The sequence below is a fragment of the Lissotriton helveticus genome, chromosome 2_1, assembly GCF_964261635.1.
Source record: "Lissotriton helveticus chromosome 2_1, aLisHel1.1, whole genome shotgun sequence".
NCBI lineage: Eukaryota > Metazoa > Chordata > Amphibia > Caudata > Salamandridae > Lissotriton > Lissotriton helveticus.
The window spans coordinates 1,331,929,246-1,331,945,913 of NC_136059.1; the positions used below are offsets into that span (position 1 = coordinate 1,331,929,246).

At 51.7% G+C, this 16,668-nt stretch overlaps 1 protein-coding gene across 4 annotated transcripts in view; it reads right to left on the reverse strand.

Annotated features, from left to right (window-relative positions):
- CENPC (centromere protein C) overlaps positions 1-16,668 on the reverse strand; it is a 1,220,926-nt gene that overhangs the window by 663,935 nt on the left and 540,323 nt on the right. For all 4 annotated transcript variants that reach the window (XM_078676246.1, XM_078676245.1, XM_078676249.1 and 1 more), the window contains one exon: positions 14,176-14,460. In XM_078676246.1, the coding sequence (XP_078532372.1) occupies positions 14,176-14,460 (285 nt within the window). The remainder of the gene's footprint in view (positions 1-14,175; positions 14,461-16,668) is intronic.

The window sequence follows — 16,668 nt, forward strand, 5'->3', positions numbered from 1 at the left end:
GAACTGGGGCAGAGGCGGAACCAGCGGGAACCACTGCGGTGCCACCGGTGGAGTCAAAGAGCCGGAGCCGGCAGTATGGGACCTCTTGGCGCCGGAGCCAGGGGCGTAGGATCCTGCAGCGCTGGGGCCGGAGCCGCTGGCGGCGCCGGAGCTGGATCCGCCGAAGGAGTGGACGGACCAGCAGGATCTAAACACGGGACGCGGGGCCTGAAGGCGCACCGGCGGGAGCCTGAGGCCTAAACAGGCGGTCCATGGCAGCAAGGAATTCTTGCATTAGTCGCCGATGGATCCGGGTAAGGTGGGTAGGCCACGGGACTCCAAGGCTCCAAAGGAGCTGCAGGGGCGGAGCCCCTGGTCCCCTCGTCCGCATCCGGGGAACGACAGGGGGGATGTTGGAGAGCGAAAACGCTTCTTCCAATTCTTTTTGTGCAGTTTCTTACCCGAATCCAAAGGGGAAGAGGAGTGGTGGTGACGACTCCACGAGCGGTCACGGGAACGACTCCTGGATATGGAACGGTGCAGGGACGAGAGGCAAACTTCAAACAACCTCCGGCGCCGCTCCCTCAGGCCTTCGGGGCCATAGCCCTACAGTCCAGACAGGACCAGGAGTCATGGTCGTGCTCAAGGCAGTAGAGACAGACTTCATGAGGGTCCGCCACCGACATATTTCGATGGCAGGTCCCGCAAGACTTAAAACCAGGCATCCCTACTAGCACCAGAGAAACCAACACATCACAAAAAAACTTGGAAATGAAATGCTCACCACAGCATCAGAGATTACTAGAGTCAAGGGTGTGAATGACTCCGGCTCAAGAGGGACCTCCGGTAACAAGGACCGAAGTGAGTAACGGAGCCTATTAAGTAGGAAGCGGTCCATAAATGAGGCTTCACTAAATCTAGTCTCTTCTGAGCAGTGAAAAATGTGTCAGTTTGGGAATAACTCATCACAAGTGTCTAGTGAATATTTGGCTAGAGTGCGTTGAACTAGTTTCTCTTCGGTGGCGGGTAGCCAAGGATTATTAAGCAAGGGGAGCGCAGAGGAAAAAAACTTGTAGCCACCTGTCAGCCGTGCAAGTTTCCTCCATGCCCAGCTAGTAGTGGACACTGTTTGGATGTCATTTGGGTCTCTTGGGAGCCCTTTGGGTAGGATTGTCTTTAATGGGGTCGGAATTAATAGGTCAGCTTCTAACTTTAATATATGGGATTTGTGCATCTGGACGACACCACAAGTGCGCATAACAACACTGCGCTGCCAAATAATAAATCTGAAAATTAGGAACCCCAAGCCCACCTCTATCGTATGGTAGTGTCAAGGTGTCCCAGCTGACTCTTTTATCACCCCCCCACCCAAACCAGCCAGATAAGGTGTGTGCAGAGTGTATTGAAAAAACTATTGGGCAAGGGAATGGGTAGGTTTTGAAACAGATATCAAAATTAAAGGAGAACAACCATTTTTATAATCGCCACCCTTCCCGCTAGTGATAGGGGAAGCTTAATACAAAGTTCCACCTGTTGTTCCAGGGTATGCACGGCCGGACCATAATTAAGTATCACCAATTGAGCAGCCTCAATATGTATTTGGATCCCCAAATATATGGTGGTGTCGGCGCACCATTTGAACAGGTATTCACAATCCCACCTAGTTGTACTGGTCGGGAGAGGAAAGATTTCAGATTTTCCCCAGTTTATGCCTAGTCCCGAATAGTCACCAAACCTGATAATTTCTCGTATTAGGTGTTCCAGATTTTCTTGGGGACTACGGACATAAAGTTTAACATAATCCGCATATAAGGAGAATAAAAGAGGACCATTCATAAACTGCAGGCCTCTGTGCAGGTGTCTCTCCTGAAACTGTCGAACTAATGGGTCCATGGCGATAATAAACAACAGTGGCGAAAGCGGACAACCATGTCTGGTACCCCGTGTTAACATAAATTGAGAGGACAAGGTTCCATTAAGTCTCAGCCTGGCCGTGGGAGAGATGTATAACAGAGAGACCAGCTAGATAAACCCCTTCGACATCCCCTGCTTCCTCATTACTGCCAGGAAAAATGGCCATTCGAGGGAATCAAAGGCCTTTTCAGTATCTAGTAACAGCGGTGGCTGGGAGGGTGGGGTCCATTCTATTAATAGTGGCGAAGAGGGTGCGGAGACGTAGGGCAGTATAACTTTCAGGCACAAATTTATAATCCAAATTTAGGAGAGACAGATGCCTGTACGATCCACATAAAAGCGGGTCCTTGCCCAGCTTGGGTAGGAGAACGATCACCGCCTCTCGCAGAGCAGGGGGGAGTTATTTCCTTTCAAGTGCCTCATTATACACTTCTATGAGCTAAGATATCCTTATAGGCTTTGTGGAAGCAGCCTGTGAACCCGTCCAAACCCGGGGCAGTCGAACCATTCATAGCGTTGATAGCGCTAATCAGCTCCTCCCAGGAGACCGGTTCAGCCAGAAATTGCTGCATGGCTTTTCCAACCAAACCATTGCCACTTCCTCTAGATAAGCATCTCGGTCAGCACCGGTATGGGCCACACGCGTAGTATATAGTTGTGTGTAATAATCAAGAAACTCGGTCTGAATATCAGGAGTGCCTGTCAGAATCTCCCCTTTTTTTTTTGTAAAAACATTTTTTATTGGTAATCAAGTGCCGAGGAAACATTACAGCATAAAAGCAACTCAGACATCAGTGAATGATGCGGTAAATCAACTCAGCTCAAGCAAGACACCTTTTTTATAGAACTGACCCCAACTTGCCCACCCCACCCCGTAGTCCCCCCCCCGTAGCCAGTGTGCCGCTTCCTTCCCTTCCAGTCATTAACATGGTATCCCCGCCCGCCCTGGACAGGGACCACAGTAAAGGGTAAATGGTGTCATACAACGGAGTGTCAAGACCCCCAAGGTTGCTATCAGTAATAGTAAGTAGTGTGTGCGCCTTGGTGTGCGAGAAATCCCGGTCCCAGTGCCCTCACCCTGGAGTCCCTCCCTCATCTTCACTCTGGTCTCCATCCGGCTGCTGGAGCGCCACCACCAAGGCCTCCCACGCCCTGGCCACCTCCAGCGCCTTGTCATTATCTAGGCTCCTAGCCTGTCGCAGCCGCAATGTACTCTCCGCTCTCGCCCAGCGCTCTAAAGTGGTCTTCCAACGCGCGTAGCTGGGGCCTTGAGTAGATTTCCAGTGCATGGAGATGTCACGTTTAGCTAAAATCAAACCCAAGTCACAGAATTTGCTGGTGACTCGAGTGCGGGGGGTGTGCGGGAACCACAGTAAAAGGCATGTACCCATGTCAGGAGCGATCTGCCGGTCCGTGACAGCATTCAGGCAGGACATTACCGCCTCCCAGTAACCCGTCAGCTTGATGCAAGTCCAAAACATGTGGGCGAAGTCCGCATCCGCAGTCCCACACCGGGGACAAAGCGAAGACGCACCCTCGAAGTACTGCGAGATTTTCGTCGGCGTCAGGTACGCCCGGTGCAGGGTAAAAAACTGGACCAGTTGGAACCTGGCGTTCCTCGTGCCCTTCCATGCCCTGCGCAGTAGCTGTGTCCACGCCGTGTCAGGAATAGACCGCCCGATGTCCCCCTCCCATTTGGCTCGCAGCCCATCCAAGGGTCGCAGGGCAGCAGTCGACAGCCGTCGATAAAGGCACGTGACAGCCTTGTAGGTGCCAGCGGCCGTCACTACATATTGGCAACACTCCGAAGTCTGCGGTTCAGTGAGCCCACACTTCCAGTAGCGGCGAATACCAGCCACCAATGCAGCGTGTAGCAAATATCCACCCCTCGGTAGATCGTAAGAGTCTCGGAGTTCCTGAAACGGAATCAGCGAGCCATCCTTGTACAGATCGCCGACCATCAGCAGGCCAAGCTCCTCCCAGATCGCCAGTGCCGACCAGTCCCCGCCATGCGGGAAGGCTGTGCACATCCCGAGCGGAATTTCCGGGGCATAAGGGCGAACGGCACCGGAGCGCTTGTTGGCCCGAAGCCAACAGCTGCGAATCGTCCGTTCCTCCAGGGTGAGCTGAGTCAGGTCCAGTTTCTGGCCCAAGACTAGAAAGGAGAGGAAGTGTCTCGGGAGCACTCCGCCCGACATATCGTCCGGGCCGCGGAACTCCAAGGCCACCGCCTGGGTGAGCCACTGCAGTTGAGCCGCCAGGTAGTACCACTCAAAATCCGGGGCAGCAAGGCCCCCGTCCGCTCTGGGGCGCATCAATGTGGTCAGCGCAACCCGTCTTCTACCCGAACCCCAGATGAACCCCGTCATTAGGGAGCGGAGTCTGGTGAAAACTGACGCGGGGATCCAGACCGGCAGGGTGCGAAACAGGTACAGCAGTCGGGGAAGTGCCACCATCTTCAACAACGCGACTCGTCCCGCGACTGAGAGCGGCAGCGTCCGCCAGAAACCCATGCAACCCTGAAGATTCCGAATTGCCCTGTTGACGTTACCGTCTAGGAGAACCGCGGGTGAGTGGTAGATGAAAGTGCCCAGATAGGGGAGGCAATGGTGTTCCCATCGCAGGGCACCCTCCGGTTGGGCGTCACCGGCCCCCGGAGTCAGCGGAAAGAGGCAAGACTTCCCCCAGTTGACTCTCAGCCCTGAAAGATGACCAAAATCCGCCAGGAGCCGTTCGGCCCCGCGCAGGGAGTCGCCCGTGTCTGCCAGAAACAACAGACAGTCGTCCGCATAGAGCAAGATGTAGTGGGTGTCGGCTCTCAGCGGGAGCCCTGCATATGCTCTGCCCAGCCGGGCGTGCGCAGCCAGTGGCTCTATGGCCAGTGCAAATAACAAGGGGGATAGAGAGCACCCCTGTCGGGTCCCCCTACCCACCGTGTAAGAGGCTGATATGGTGGACCCCGTTTTGACACGGGCCGTGGCCGCGGCGTAGAGCAAGGCAGTCCATTTCACAAAGCGTTCGCCCAGTCCAAAGGCCTCCAGGACACGGAGCAGGTACGACCACTCGACGCTGTCAAAAGCTTTCTCGATGTCAATCGAGAGGACCGCGGCACTCGGAAAGTCAGCGGCCTCCCCTCCCATGATCCGGAGCAACCGGCGCACACAAGTGGCGGTGGTGCGTTGAGGAATAAAGCCCGCCTGGTCGCCATGCACCAAGGAACGCATGTGGGTGAGGAGCCGCGTCGCGAGGATCCGGCTCAGGATCTTGTAATCCGTGGTGAGCATGGAGAGCGGGCGGTACGCCGAGCGGCAGCTCGCATCACCTTCACGCTTCAGTAAGGGTATCACTAAGGCTTCGCGTGTAGACGCCGGCAAGCGCCCCGTGTCCCAGGCCTCTTGATAAACCTCCTGTAGTCGCGGGACCAGCACATCCGCATAGGCCACATAAAATTCGATCGGGAGCCCGTCCGTACCCGGAGTCTTGCGGCGGGCCATGTGTTTGATGGCCACCCTGATTTCTCCCACGGAGATATCGCCGCCCAGCTGTTTCGCGTGCTCCGGATCGAGCCTGGGCAGCTGCGCCTCTGCCAGGAACTCCTCCAGCTCCGCCGGGGGGTCCGGCATCCTACTCCTATAAAGATGTTCGTAATACCGATGGAATTGGTCGTTAATGTCCAATTGCGTGTAGACCATGCGCCCCTCCGGAGTGGCGAGCGCCACTATAGGGGAGCCTCGGGTTCCAGGGCTGGCCAACCACGCCAGTAGCGAACCCACTTTGTCGCGTTCGGCGTGAGCCCGGACCAGGAACTCCTTATAATCAAAGCAGCGCAGTTTTTCCAGCGCTGCCGCCACTACCTCTCGAGCCTCGGAGACCGCTCCATGAGCCTCAGGGTCCGCGTGGCTGCGCCTCTCCTCAGCGCGCAATCGGTCCTCACTGCGCTCTACATCCTGCAGTAGGGTTTTACGGACACCCGCAGTAGCCGAAATACAGACGCCCCGAACCACCGCCTTAAAGGCGTCCCATTCCAGCGCCCGGCTGGAGGCCGTGCCCACATTGGTGTCAAAGTATCCCTCCACCCCGCTACGTACACTGGCCTTAAACGCCGGGTCCTCCAGCGTCAGTGGATTCAACCGCCACGTCGGGATAGCTTGGCGTCGCCTCATCCACTGTATCGTCACCAGGCAAGGGTTGTGGTCAGACACCGTCCTAGTTAAGTACTCACTGTGGCGGACCAGGCTCTGGATGTCCAGTGAGCACAGAATGCTGTCTAAACGAACATGCAGATCGTGTGGAGGGGAGTAAAAGGAGAAATCCCTTTCCGTTGGGTGGTGGGTCCTCCACGCATCGACTAGGCCCCAGCTACTCTGCCACGTTCTCCTACTCTGCGCCAACTTGTGAGCCGCTGCCTGCGCTAGGGGCGGGTGTGAGCGATCCAGTTCCACGTCCAGTACTGAGTTAAAATCCCCCCCAAGCAGGACCGTACCAGCCAGGACAGTCGCCAGCTTCCCGGAAAGTCGCGCAAAGAAGGCAGGCTGGTCTACGTTAGGGGCGTATACGCTGCAGAGCGTCACGTCCCTCCCATCTAGGCGGCCCTGCACAGCAACAAACCTCCCCTCGGGGTCAACTATCGTCACCAGAGGCTGGAAAGGAACCCCCGCCCGGACCCATATCAAAGCCCACCGCGCAAAGGCCGAGTAGGTGGTGTAAAACATATGCCCCCGCCACCTGCGCTGCAGAGCCCGCCCCTCAGGTAGATCAATGTGGGTTTCCTGCAGGAAGGCAATCTGAACCCCCCTGCGAACAAGATGGGCATGAACCCTGTGGCGTTTCAGCATGGAATTCAGGCCCCTCACATTCCAGGTCACACATTTCAGTTCAAGGAGGGTCCCCATTCCTCATGACAAACACAACCCCAAAGAAAGCAGCATTCGCACACACACTGGCTACTCCCCAAAAAATAAACCCCGACAGTCCCCAACAACCCCATGTCCCACCCCTCCCCAGAATAGGTCCCCAACAGCAGAAACCCATCCAAATGAGCAATTCCCAACAGTAACAGTCTCTGGCAACTACCAGAGTCCCACAGTAGGTGTGGGAGAAGAGGGGGTGGCCTGTCGCCTTCCTCAGCAGACCGCAAACAGCTCACTCTTTCAGGCCAGTTAGGCCTCCCCCTCGTGCCCCAAGTGTCCCGCATCCCCTCCATAAGGAAGGCGACCATCACCACAGAGGTCGGCCGCCCAACACCAGTTCCAGGCCCAACAGGTCAATACCGCCCCAGCCCCAAACCCCGGTCAGGAACACAGCAGTCTATACGATACCACTGCAGGGGTGCATTAGCCACACTCGTCCAGCAAACCATCAGCAGTTCCAGGCGTGACATGGGGTGGCGCGGGGTCTCCAATCACAGACTCCTCCGAGGACCCCCCGCCGGTGCCACCTCGAGATCCCGACTCCCCAGCCGTCGCGGCGTCCAATGTCTGGGAGATGTCAGAGACCGCCCGGAGGGCATCTCTGCGCTCCAGCTCAGTTTGTGAGACCGTGGGTGTCCGAACTTTGGGTGGTCGTTTCTTGCGCCTCCTACCCCGCCTGGGCCGTGGCGGCGCCCGCCGCTGTTCCCCGGTCGCATGAAAAGCATCCGCGCCGGTCTTGTTGAGCTCCAGCCAGCTCCAAACGTCGTCGGGAGTGTCGTAGAAGGAAGACTTGCCATCTAGCATGATCCGTAGGCGGGCCGGGAATAGGAGAGAGTAGCGGATGCCCTCCTCCCGGAGCGCCTTCTTGACCGCCAGAAAAGTCGACCGCTGCCTCTGGACTTCCAAGGAGTAATCAGGATATATGGATACCTGGGCATTGTCCACTCGATAGGGTCCCAGAGCTCGCGCCCTCTGCAGAATGAGGTCCCGGTCTCTGTAATGCAGCAACCGTGCCACCACCGGGCGGGGAGGCCGGCCCTCGGCCGGGGGACGAGCCGGCACGTGGTGAGCACGTTCTAGGGTGTAGAACGGCGAGAGCCCTTCCGGAACAACCACATCTCGCAGCCAGGCCTCCAGATAGCCCAACATGTCGGTCCCCTCAATTTTCTCCGGCAGGCCCACCACACGAACGTTGTTGCGGCGGTTGCGCCCTTCCGCATCCTCCGCCCGCTGCTCCAGAATGTGCACCCTCTGCTGCAGCTCCCCCAGCAAGGCGTCCGCCGCTTTCGACGAAGGTTCCAGCTCAGCAATCCGGGTCTCGGTCTCCTTGACCCGATCCGCCAACTTGCCGTGGTCTGCACGCAATAGGCCCAGGCTCGTGGACACCTGCCCGATGTCATGATGTAGGGCCTCCCTGGTGTCAGCAATGGCCTTCAGGATCTGCTCCAGTTGGCTCTGCGGTAGGCCCGCCGCCGGGATGGCTTCCAGAGTGGGGCCCCGACCATCCGCCGGCCCCCCAGCAGCTTCCGGCGGGGGTTTTAGGGGGCGCTTCCCCATGGGGGTGGCCACGTCTCGCCCTCGCAGCAACAGGGTCGGCGCCTTCTCCTGCGTCCAACTCACCAGGCCGCAGTCCTCGGGGTCGCTCGCCGCCTCGCGGTCCACCAAGCACACGGAGCCCCTCTGAGTGCTCCGCTCCCCAAAGTCTGCAAGCAGAGTACAAGGCCACCAGCCCAAAATGGCGGCAGGGGCGGCTCCCCAGGGTGTCAATGATGCAGGGGCAGGGAAAGGCGCGCCCGGGCGCCAAGAAACAGTCCCCCCGGGGGTCTTCAGAGCCGGGCACCAGGTTCCCCGGCGGTGGCAGAGTCCCTCAATAGTAGGTGGCCAGGGAGCAGCGCAGGATCACCCCCACTCAGGCCGGTTGCACAGGGTCCGGACCCAGCTCAATCCTGGGTCGCGCAGGGCTGGTCTGCACCCCAAGCCCGCGCTCCACAGAAGGCGCACGGTAGAAACTCCCAAAGTCAGGCTGGCAGGGGCAGCGCCGGGCAGCCGCGACCCCGTCAGGCCACGCGGAGAGAGGCCCAAGTCCAAGCGCAGCCTCACGCTCCCTGTCCGGCCAGCAGCAGGCCCCCCCGGGCCGAGTTGGTATCAGAACCGCTCACCGGCAGGCGCCCCCGCTGTGTCCCCGCTGATGCTCCGCAGTGAAGGAGTCCGAGCCCCGCCGCCGCGGCAGGCTCAAAAATCCCGGGCTCCGGGCCCCGTGGTGGCCGGCGGCCGGCTAGGTACCGCCGCGGGCCGGCCACTGGAGTACTCGAGACCGGGGATGCGGCCGAGCGTCAAGGCCGCAAGAGGGCCGGCTCGGCCCACCGAACACCGGGCGCAGCGCGGGTGCCGCGCTGTCAGGGATCCGTCCCCGCCGTCTCCGGTCAGGCCCCCAGGCACACAGGAGGAGATGCGGGCAAGCTCAGGGCTCCAAGGTCATCAGGATCACCAGCGCCAGGATTAATGGAGGAGGCCACGGCGGAGCTCAGCGCTCACGCGTCTACCTCCATCGGCTGCCAAGCCACGCCCCCTCGTCAGAATCTCCCCTTGTGATGATCGCAAGCTTGCTATGTAGTAATTACCGGCCGATGGTCGCAACAGTCGGGCCAATGTGCAGCCCAGCCTGTCTTCCTCTCCATACCTGCGTTCTATGGCGTATATGCAGAGAAAGTGCGCCTCGTACTCAGCCGCCTCCTTGAACTCATGTAAATGCATCAACCGTCCGCCCTGTTGAGACGCACCATGACCCGCCTGCTGTTACTGATCCAGCTTGGCCAGTCTCTTCTCGATGTCAGATTAAGTACGCCTCTGGACATGCAACAACCCGGCATGTTTATATGCCTAGTATTTCAGATTATCTTAGCATGTGGCAGGAAGGTTACAGCTAAGGTGAGTGGTATGTTTCCTATAATAAGAAATAAAGAGAGGCGAAATATAGAAGTGGGAGAAATGAATAGGGGTAGTAAAGAAGTAGTTGAAGAATCGACTATAGAGGAGAAGGAAAGGAATCAAAATCCTAATTTAGCTTTAGGCCCTAATCATTATTTTCATTATTCTGGTTTACCTGTCTCTCACCCAGAAACTGCGAAGCATTATCATTGTGTAAAGAAGGACATTTTGTATGAGGCTTTTAAATGTGTGGTTAAAGTGCATGTACAAGTTGCACATTTTTCTGGTAAATAATCTACAGCCTGCTTTGAAAAAAGGTCTAAATGTGGTCTGACTTTCATGTGTTTTTTCCTCTTCATGTTTTGTGTTTCTGGGAACCTTCGTGACTAGGATATTTTGCAGGAAATTCACAGCAGCAGAACACGTTCCAAACTTAGATTTGTATAGGCAGCGTGACTGCTAGAGTCACGAAAACAGGAAAGGTACACTCTGAGGAAATCTGTGCAGACTGGGTGGGAAAGACCGTAAAAGTAGTAAGCTTTTTAAATTGTTAATATTGTATTGAAGTTATGGCTGTTTGCCAAAAATAGTATTCGAAGAAGGGACTCGCAGCTTGTGTAATTTGAGACTAACTTGTGCTTCTCTTATGGTGCGGTCACTCTCCCAGCTGTTTCATTTTGTGAATATATAATAAACAATTTGTCCTCCCTTTGTTGCAGATGTGGTGATTTATGATTTTAGCTCATTTTTTAAAATTTCTTATGAAACATGACTAATAAAAGTTGTTCGGTTTGAATGAAAAGCACAATGGCACTTTATTTAAGAAATGAGGTAATAATTGTCTGCACGGAAGAAGGAGAAGCTATGTTTTAATAATGAAATGTAAAAATATATGACCTGAAATGTAAGTAGCAGACCGAAAAGTTATTTTATTGATGTGTTTATGTGGTTTAAATATTCCAGTATGACATGTTAGCCCTAAATTACCTCAATACTAGTAATATATTTGTTCTGAATTTGATGATCCAAGAAATTAACACTACTACTCTAATAACTTTTTTAACCTATTCTTTTAAGAAATCCAATGCAGTTTATATATTTCTTGATTGCAATGATTTTTATTAATTGGACAATAAAGATTTACTTACTTACCTTACAGAACTTTAGTAAGACTTGGAGTACGAAACATCAGCTTCATATTTGAATTGTCCAAGATCCTCTAAGGTGGAGAAAAAGTCAATCTATGAATTAGGACTAGGTGAGGCTTCTATTCGCTAATCGAGAGGCCCAGCTAACGAAGTAGGGTCTGAAAAAGTGGAAGCAATATTATTCACCAACCAATTGTCAATGAGTGGAATTACTTGTACTCCTGGCCTTCTGAGAGTAGCTGCCACAAAAGCCATAACTCTAGTGAAGATACACGGAGCAGTCATGAGACAGAAAGGCAGTACAGTGAACAAGTAGTGCTGAGAACCCATGTGAAGCAGAGCTAAAACCTGTAAGACTGAGATCAGGAGATGGATAAAGAGACCCTAGAGCTCCAGGAAAACAATCCAATCAAGTGTGTTCAGGACCTAGAGAACCTGACTCAAGGACAGAAGTCTTTATTTGTCATGACTAACAAAGATGTTCAAAAGCCTCAACTCTAAAATGGGCCTGTGGCTTCTATCCTACTTTGGGGCGAAGACGTTCATGGAATAGTTATACTGTGCTTCCACCCAACCCCCTTCTACAAGTTAACCACTAAATATGCCCTTCTCATAGTAAGAGCTTCTAAGAGCAAGAGGCCTCGACTGAGCTACACTTCCTGGATAATGCAGACAGCCTGGAGGAGTGGACAGAAAGGGGAGGGTGGAACCCTTGCAGACACTCTATATCAACCAGAAAGCAGTTATAATAGATTCCCCAGAGATAAAAAAAAAATGTGAGCCTCTTCCCCTGACCAGAAGCTGAAGGCAGAGAGAGGGCAAACAGAAGTGGAGTTAAGGAGACGGAACAAGATAAAAATGGTGGTCGGAGGAGATGACGGAGACTGGAGCTGGTGCAATCGTCCTTTAGATCCACATCTCCAGGAAAAAGGAGAAGAACTGTTGCAGGGCTTGCACCAGATATGAACGTTGATATTGCCGGAAGGATGCACCCTGAAATAGCTGCAAGGCCAACAACACGGCTGGTAAAGCAGATTGACAGAAGGTGTGTCCAAGAGAGTAGGCAATGGCTCGATTAATCTTGAAGCATTACCAAGAGAAGTCTGTTTTCTCACTATCAAAAGGCTTATCCTTAAATTCAGCTTGCACATCCACAGAAAATTCCATGTGGTGCATTCAGGCATGAAAACGTAGGGAAAATGCTGTAACCACAGAACAGCCTGTGTAAGGCCATGTCACATTTAAAAACGTGCATTGAAGCATCCAGGTGGTCTTTCATCCACTTGGAAACATGTCCACTCATTTAATCTGGGAGGCTATCAAAGCCAAGTTTGCAATTTCCCACATGGAATGGACACACCATCCAATGAGGTACTAACCACTAGCGGTGCAAAGTGCCACGCTGCCAGAAGTACATTTTTGAGCCACATGGAGTCAAGGAATTTGGTTTCATTGTACCGTGTTGCTCTATGCAAAGCCTTGTGTGTCCAGTTTAATTGTAAAGGCTTCAATCACCAAACTCTAAGAAGAAGAATGAGATGGCAAAAACATCAGATAAGCTGACACAAGCCAAATGGCATAGAAAGTTCTTTTTTTTTTTATTTAATTTTTTTATTTGCCAGGCTCAAAAGAGTTTCTCTTAAGAAGTGTGCCATGGTTCAAGCAAAACTTTACTAAAGAGCTGAACAAGGAAACAAGATTGTTGTTGGAATGCTGATATTGGGCTACACGAAGGAAAAGGCAATTCATGCACCTCCCTGGCTTCGTACACAAAAGCCATGAAAAACAAATTGCCTAAGGAGGGTCAGAAGGACAGAGAAAATCAACTTTGGAGGAAGAATGAAGGTCTCTGGCATTATGAAGGTTTTAAAAAATCCAGGCACCTGTGTGATACGGAGGGGAAGGGTGTACCCTCAAGATTTTATCTTCCTCAATGCATCTATAATCCAGGCTGAGCATGTCAAACAAGTAAAGCAAGACCAAAAGGTTCTAATACCCGAACAAACCTCTAAGCGCTAGGAAAGTAGTCAGTAGAAAGGTTTATCCTTTCACTAGTCACACAAAGAATTTCCTGTAATTTTGAAGGGTGTGACCTCTCCAAAGGCAGCTATGAAACGAGTTGCAGATGTCTTAGTTGGTGTAGAATCCATTACAGAAACATTTTGGTCAGGAGTGGCTTCTGAGGAAGCAGTGCCAAGGCAGGCATGTCCCACTGAGTTCAAAAACAGCAGAAAGAGAAATTGTCAAATAGGGACAGCTGAATCCTCTTAACTTCAGTTGGATCGGCAGGGCAGATGGAGCCCGATAACAATAGGTGACAAAAATGGTGGGCCAGAGGGTTTTGGGGAGGGGTGGGAGGGTTTATAATTTGCAAACAAACACTGTTGCCCTCTCCTCAATCAAAGAATAACAAACTCCCAGCCTGATGCACAAAGGCAAATTGCACCTACAAAAAGGAGGTTCACTTTGGAAACAAGTGGTCCCGGGGGGTTTGGGGGGAGAATCGGGGGTTGTTAGTAGACAGGACCCAAGGCACAGCCGCCCGCGCACCAGTAAAGTAATTTGACCTGTAGTCTGTTCTGTGACAATGATTATGTTTTGCTTGTGTATTAAAGCACTTTTCTATACCAAAATAAAGCAATGAATTAAACAATCAGTTACTGTTCAGCTAGATAACTGTGAAGTCCTGAGCTCGTATACACCCCAAATCCACCTCCCTAAAAAGCCTATGACAGCAAAAGGCCTGGCAGGACCATCCCTGGAACATCAGATGTTAATGACCCCAGCTCACACAACTATGACCCATGAGCCCTGCTTTCATGGTGACATCCACCACCCCCAGCCCACCCTTCCTCTAATTGGAGTCTGACAATGTGATCTTCCACTTGTGAAGGGGACCACTTCTTCTTCAGAAGCTTCTATCATAATGATTTACATGGACTGAGGTATGTAAACTAGGAGCTTCTTGTAGCATATGCTTCCTCTTGAAACAAGGAATAAAAGCAACTAACAGCAAAGTCACTGGTGAGAAATGGATTAATTGAGTGCAGAGAACGCGCAGAAGAAGGCAAAGACTAACTCACTGCCGCTAAAGTGGAGAATGTATGCTCCTAAGACTTTGCTTTATCATTTCCTTCGCTTACTCTGTGTTTCAGGAGAATGAGGAAATCTGGGCTAAGAGAAATAATAAAGAAATGTAAGTATTGAAGATTAACCATGCCTTTAGACTGCTGTCCCCTTATAGAAAGTTACACTTTACAACACTTACAGAGAACAATAATACATTAATAGCTTACTTGCTGAAAGATGCTGATTCCGTTTCCCCGACGCCCTTGTCTGTGCCTTAACTGAAGAGATTAATAAATCATGCTCTGGATTTGCAGCAGCCAAAGGAGATGCAGATTTGACTTTGAGTTCTCGTTTGGAAACAGAGGAAGGGGGTTTGACCTCATTTTGAGATGGATATTGGTGAAGGACTGGTGCTTTTTTCCTATTATCACCACGTGGCAAAGTCAGTTGATTCTTTTCCAAAATTCCTTTCTCTGAGCCATCAGTCGTTTTCTTTTTGCTTAGTTGTTTTTCTGCAAAGGAAATGGTGCATTCCATTCATTGAAGTACATTTGGTGTTACTAGTCTTTCAGGTCAAATTTCATTTCAATTTATTCATTGACATTTGGCCAGGGTTCTAGATTCCATGCAATAGGGCTATGAAAATAAATTAGAAATATAATAATTTGAAATGGACGAAAAAGGCAGGAAGAAAAATAAAACAGCCAAATTAAATGAAATGTTTTTAAAAAGCAGTTTAGTTTATTCTAGAATGCTTTTTTGTTAAGCCAATGTATCTGTCTCAGTGCAGATTTCACTCTGTTGCAGGCTTATTAGTTCAGCTGCTAGAATGAGCATTGTCCATGAGGTGATATCTTGATTGGACATACGAGCGAAATGAAAGCAGGTGCACAAAAAAGAGAAACAATCATAGAATATCAAAGAACCTATTTGACAAGACTAAGCAAAATCAGGCAGTCAGATTATACAAAAATAATTAAAGAGCAGTGAAAACGGTACTGAAATAATTTCATTGGCTCCCATACACAAGGCATTTATTGACCTAAAAGGTCTGTGCCTCTTACAGACACTGGTACCCTACTACAAGCCAACAAGGTCCCTTTATCAGCCACCTCATATCCAGGACCAAAGTATCAAACAGGCAGGTTCCTGTATTCAGTGACCCACATCTAAGGGCAGGGGGACAAACAAATCTGATTGAAGACACCAGAAAATTGATACATTTAGGTTGGCTTTGAACCTCAAGTCTGTGGGCTGTCGACTAAAGAGTAACAAATAAAGGATCACTTGTTACAGATCCTGTGACTTCTTACTCGATCAAGATCCCGCAATCCTGCCGCAAACACATAGCTCGAAGATAATATACACATTTGAATGTGCCCCTTGTTGTGGTTCAGAAAAGGGGGTGGTGATGAACAGAGTGTCTGAATTAAGCAGACCACTCTTACCCAGTCCAAAGATCAGGGCTTGATCCATCACCGTTATTTAGCTCACTGCCCCATCCCAGCTCAGAACCTGGCTATATGCAAATTAGTCTGTCCCTGGCCCAGTGCATCATGGGAACAGGGCAGACCAAACTACCAAGCCAATTCTTCACCAGAAAGGAGACAAGCTACCGGGGACCGGTTTCTGGCATTTCAGCCTCGTCGGCCCGGCTTGCTTGAATCCTGATGGAGCAGTGAGCAAGGGACTCATGTCTGAGTATACCCTGCCACACCTATAGTGGCCAAAAACGATTCAGAAAAGGGGGTGGTGATGAACAGAGTGTCTGAATTAAGCAGACCACTCTTACCCAGTCCAAAGATCAGGGCTTGATCCATCACCGTTATTTAGCTCACTGCCCCATCCCAGCTCAGAACCTGGCTATATGCAAATTAGTCTGTCCCTGGCCCAGTGCATCATGGGAACAGGGCAGACCAAACTACCAAGCCAATTCTTCACCAGAAAGGAGACAAGCTACCGGGGACCGGTTTCTGGCATTTCAGCCTCGTCGGCCCGGCTTGCTTGAATCCTGATGGAGCAGTGAGCAAGGGACTCATGTCTGAGTATACCCTGCCACACCTATAGTGGCCAAAAACGATTCAGAAAAGGGGGTGGTGATGAACAGAGTGTCTGAATTAAGCAGACCACTCTTACCCAGTCCAAAGATCAGGGCTTGATCCATCACCGTTATTTAGCTCACTGCCCCATCCCAGCTCAGAACCTGGCTATATGCAAATTAGTCTGTCCCTGGCCCAGTGCATCATGGGAACAGGGCAGACCAAACTACCAAGCCAATTCTTCACCAGAAAGGAGACAAGCTACCGGGGACCGGTTTCTGGCATTTCAGCCTCGTCGGCCCGGCTTGCTTGAATCCTGATGGAGCAGTGAACAAGGGACTCATGTCTGAGTATACCCTGCCACACCTATAGTGGCCAAAAACGATTCAGAAAAGGGGGTGGTGATGAACAGAGTGTCTGAATTAAGCAGACCACTCTTACCCAGTCCAAAGATCAGGGCTTGATCCATCACCGTTATTTAGCTCACTGCCCCATCCCAGCTCAGAACCTGGCTATATGCAAATTAGTCTGTCCCTGGCCCAGTGCATCATGGGAACAGGGCAGACCAAACTACCAAGCCAATTCTTCACCAGAAAGGAGACAAGCTACCGGGGACCGGTTTCTGGCATTTCAGCCTCGTCGGCCCGGCTTGCTTGAATCCTGATGGAGCAGTGAGCAAGG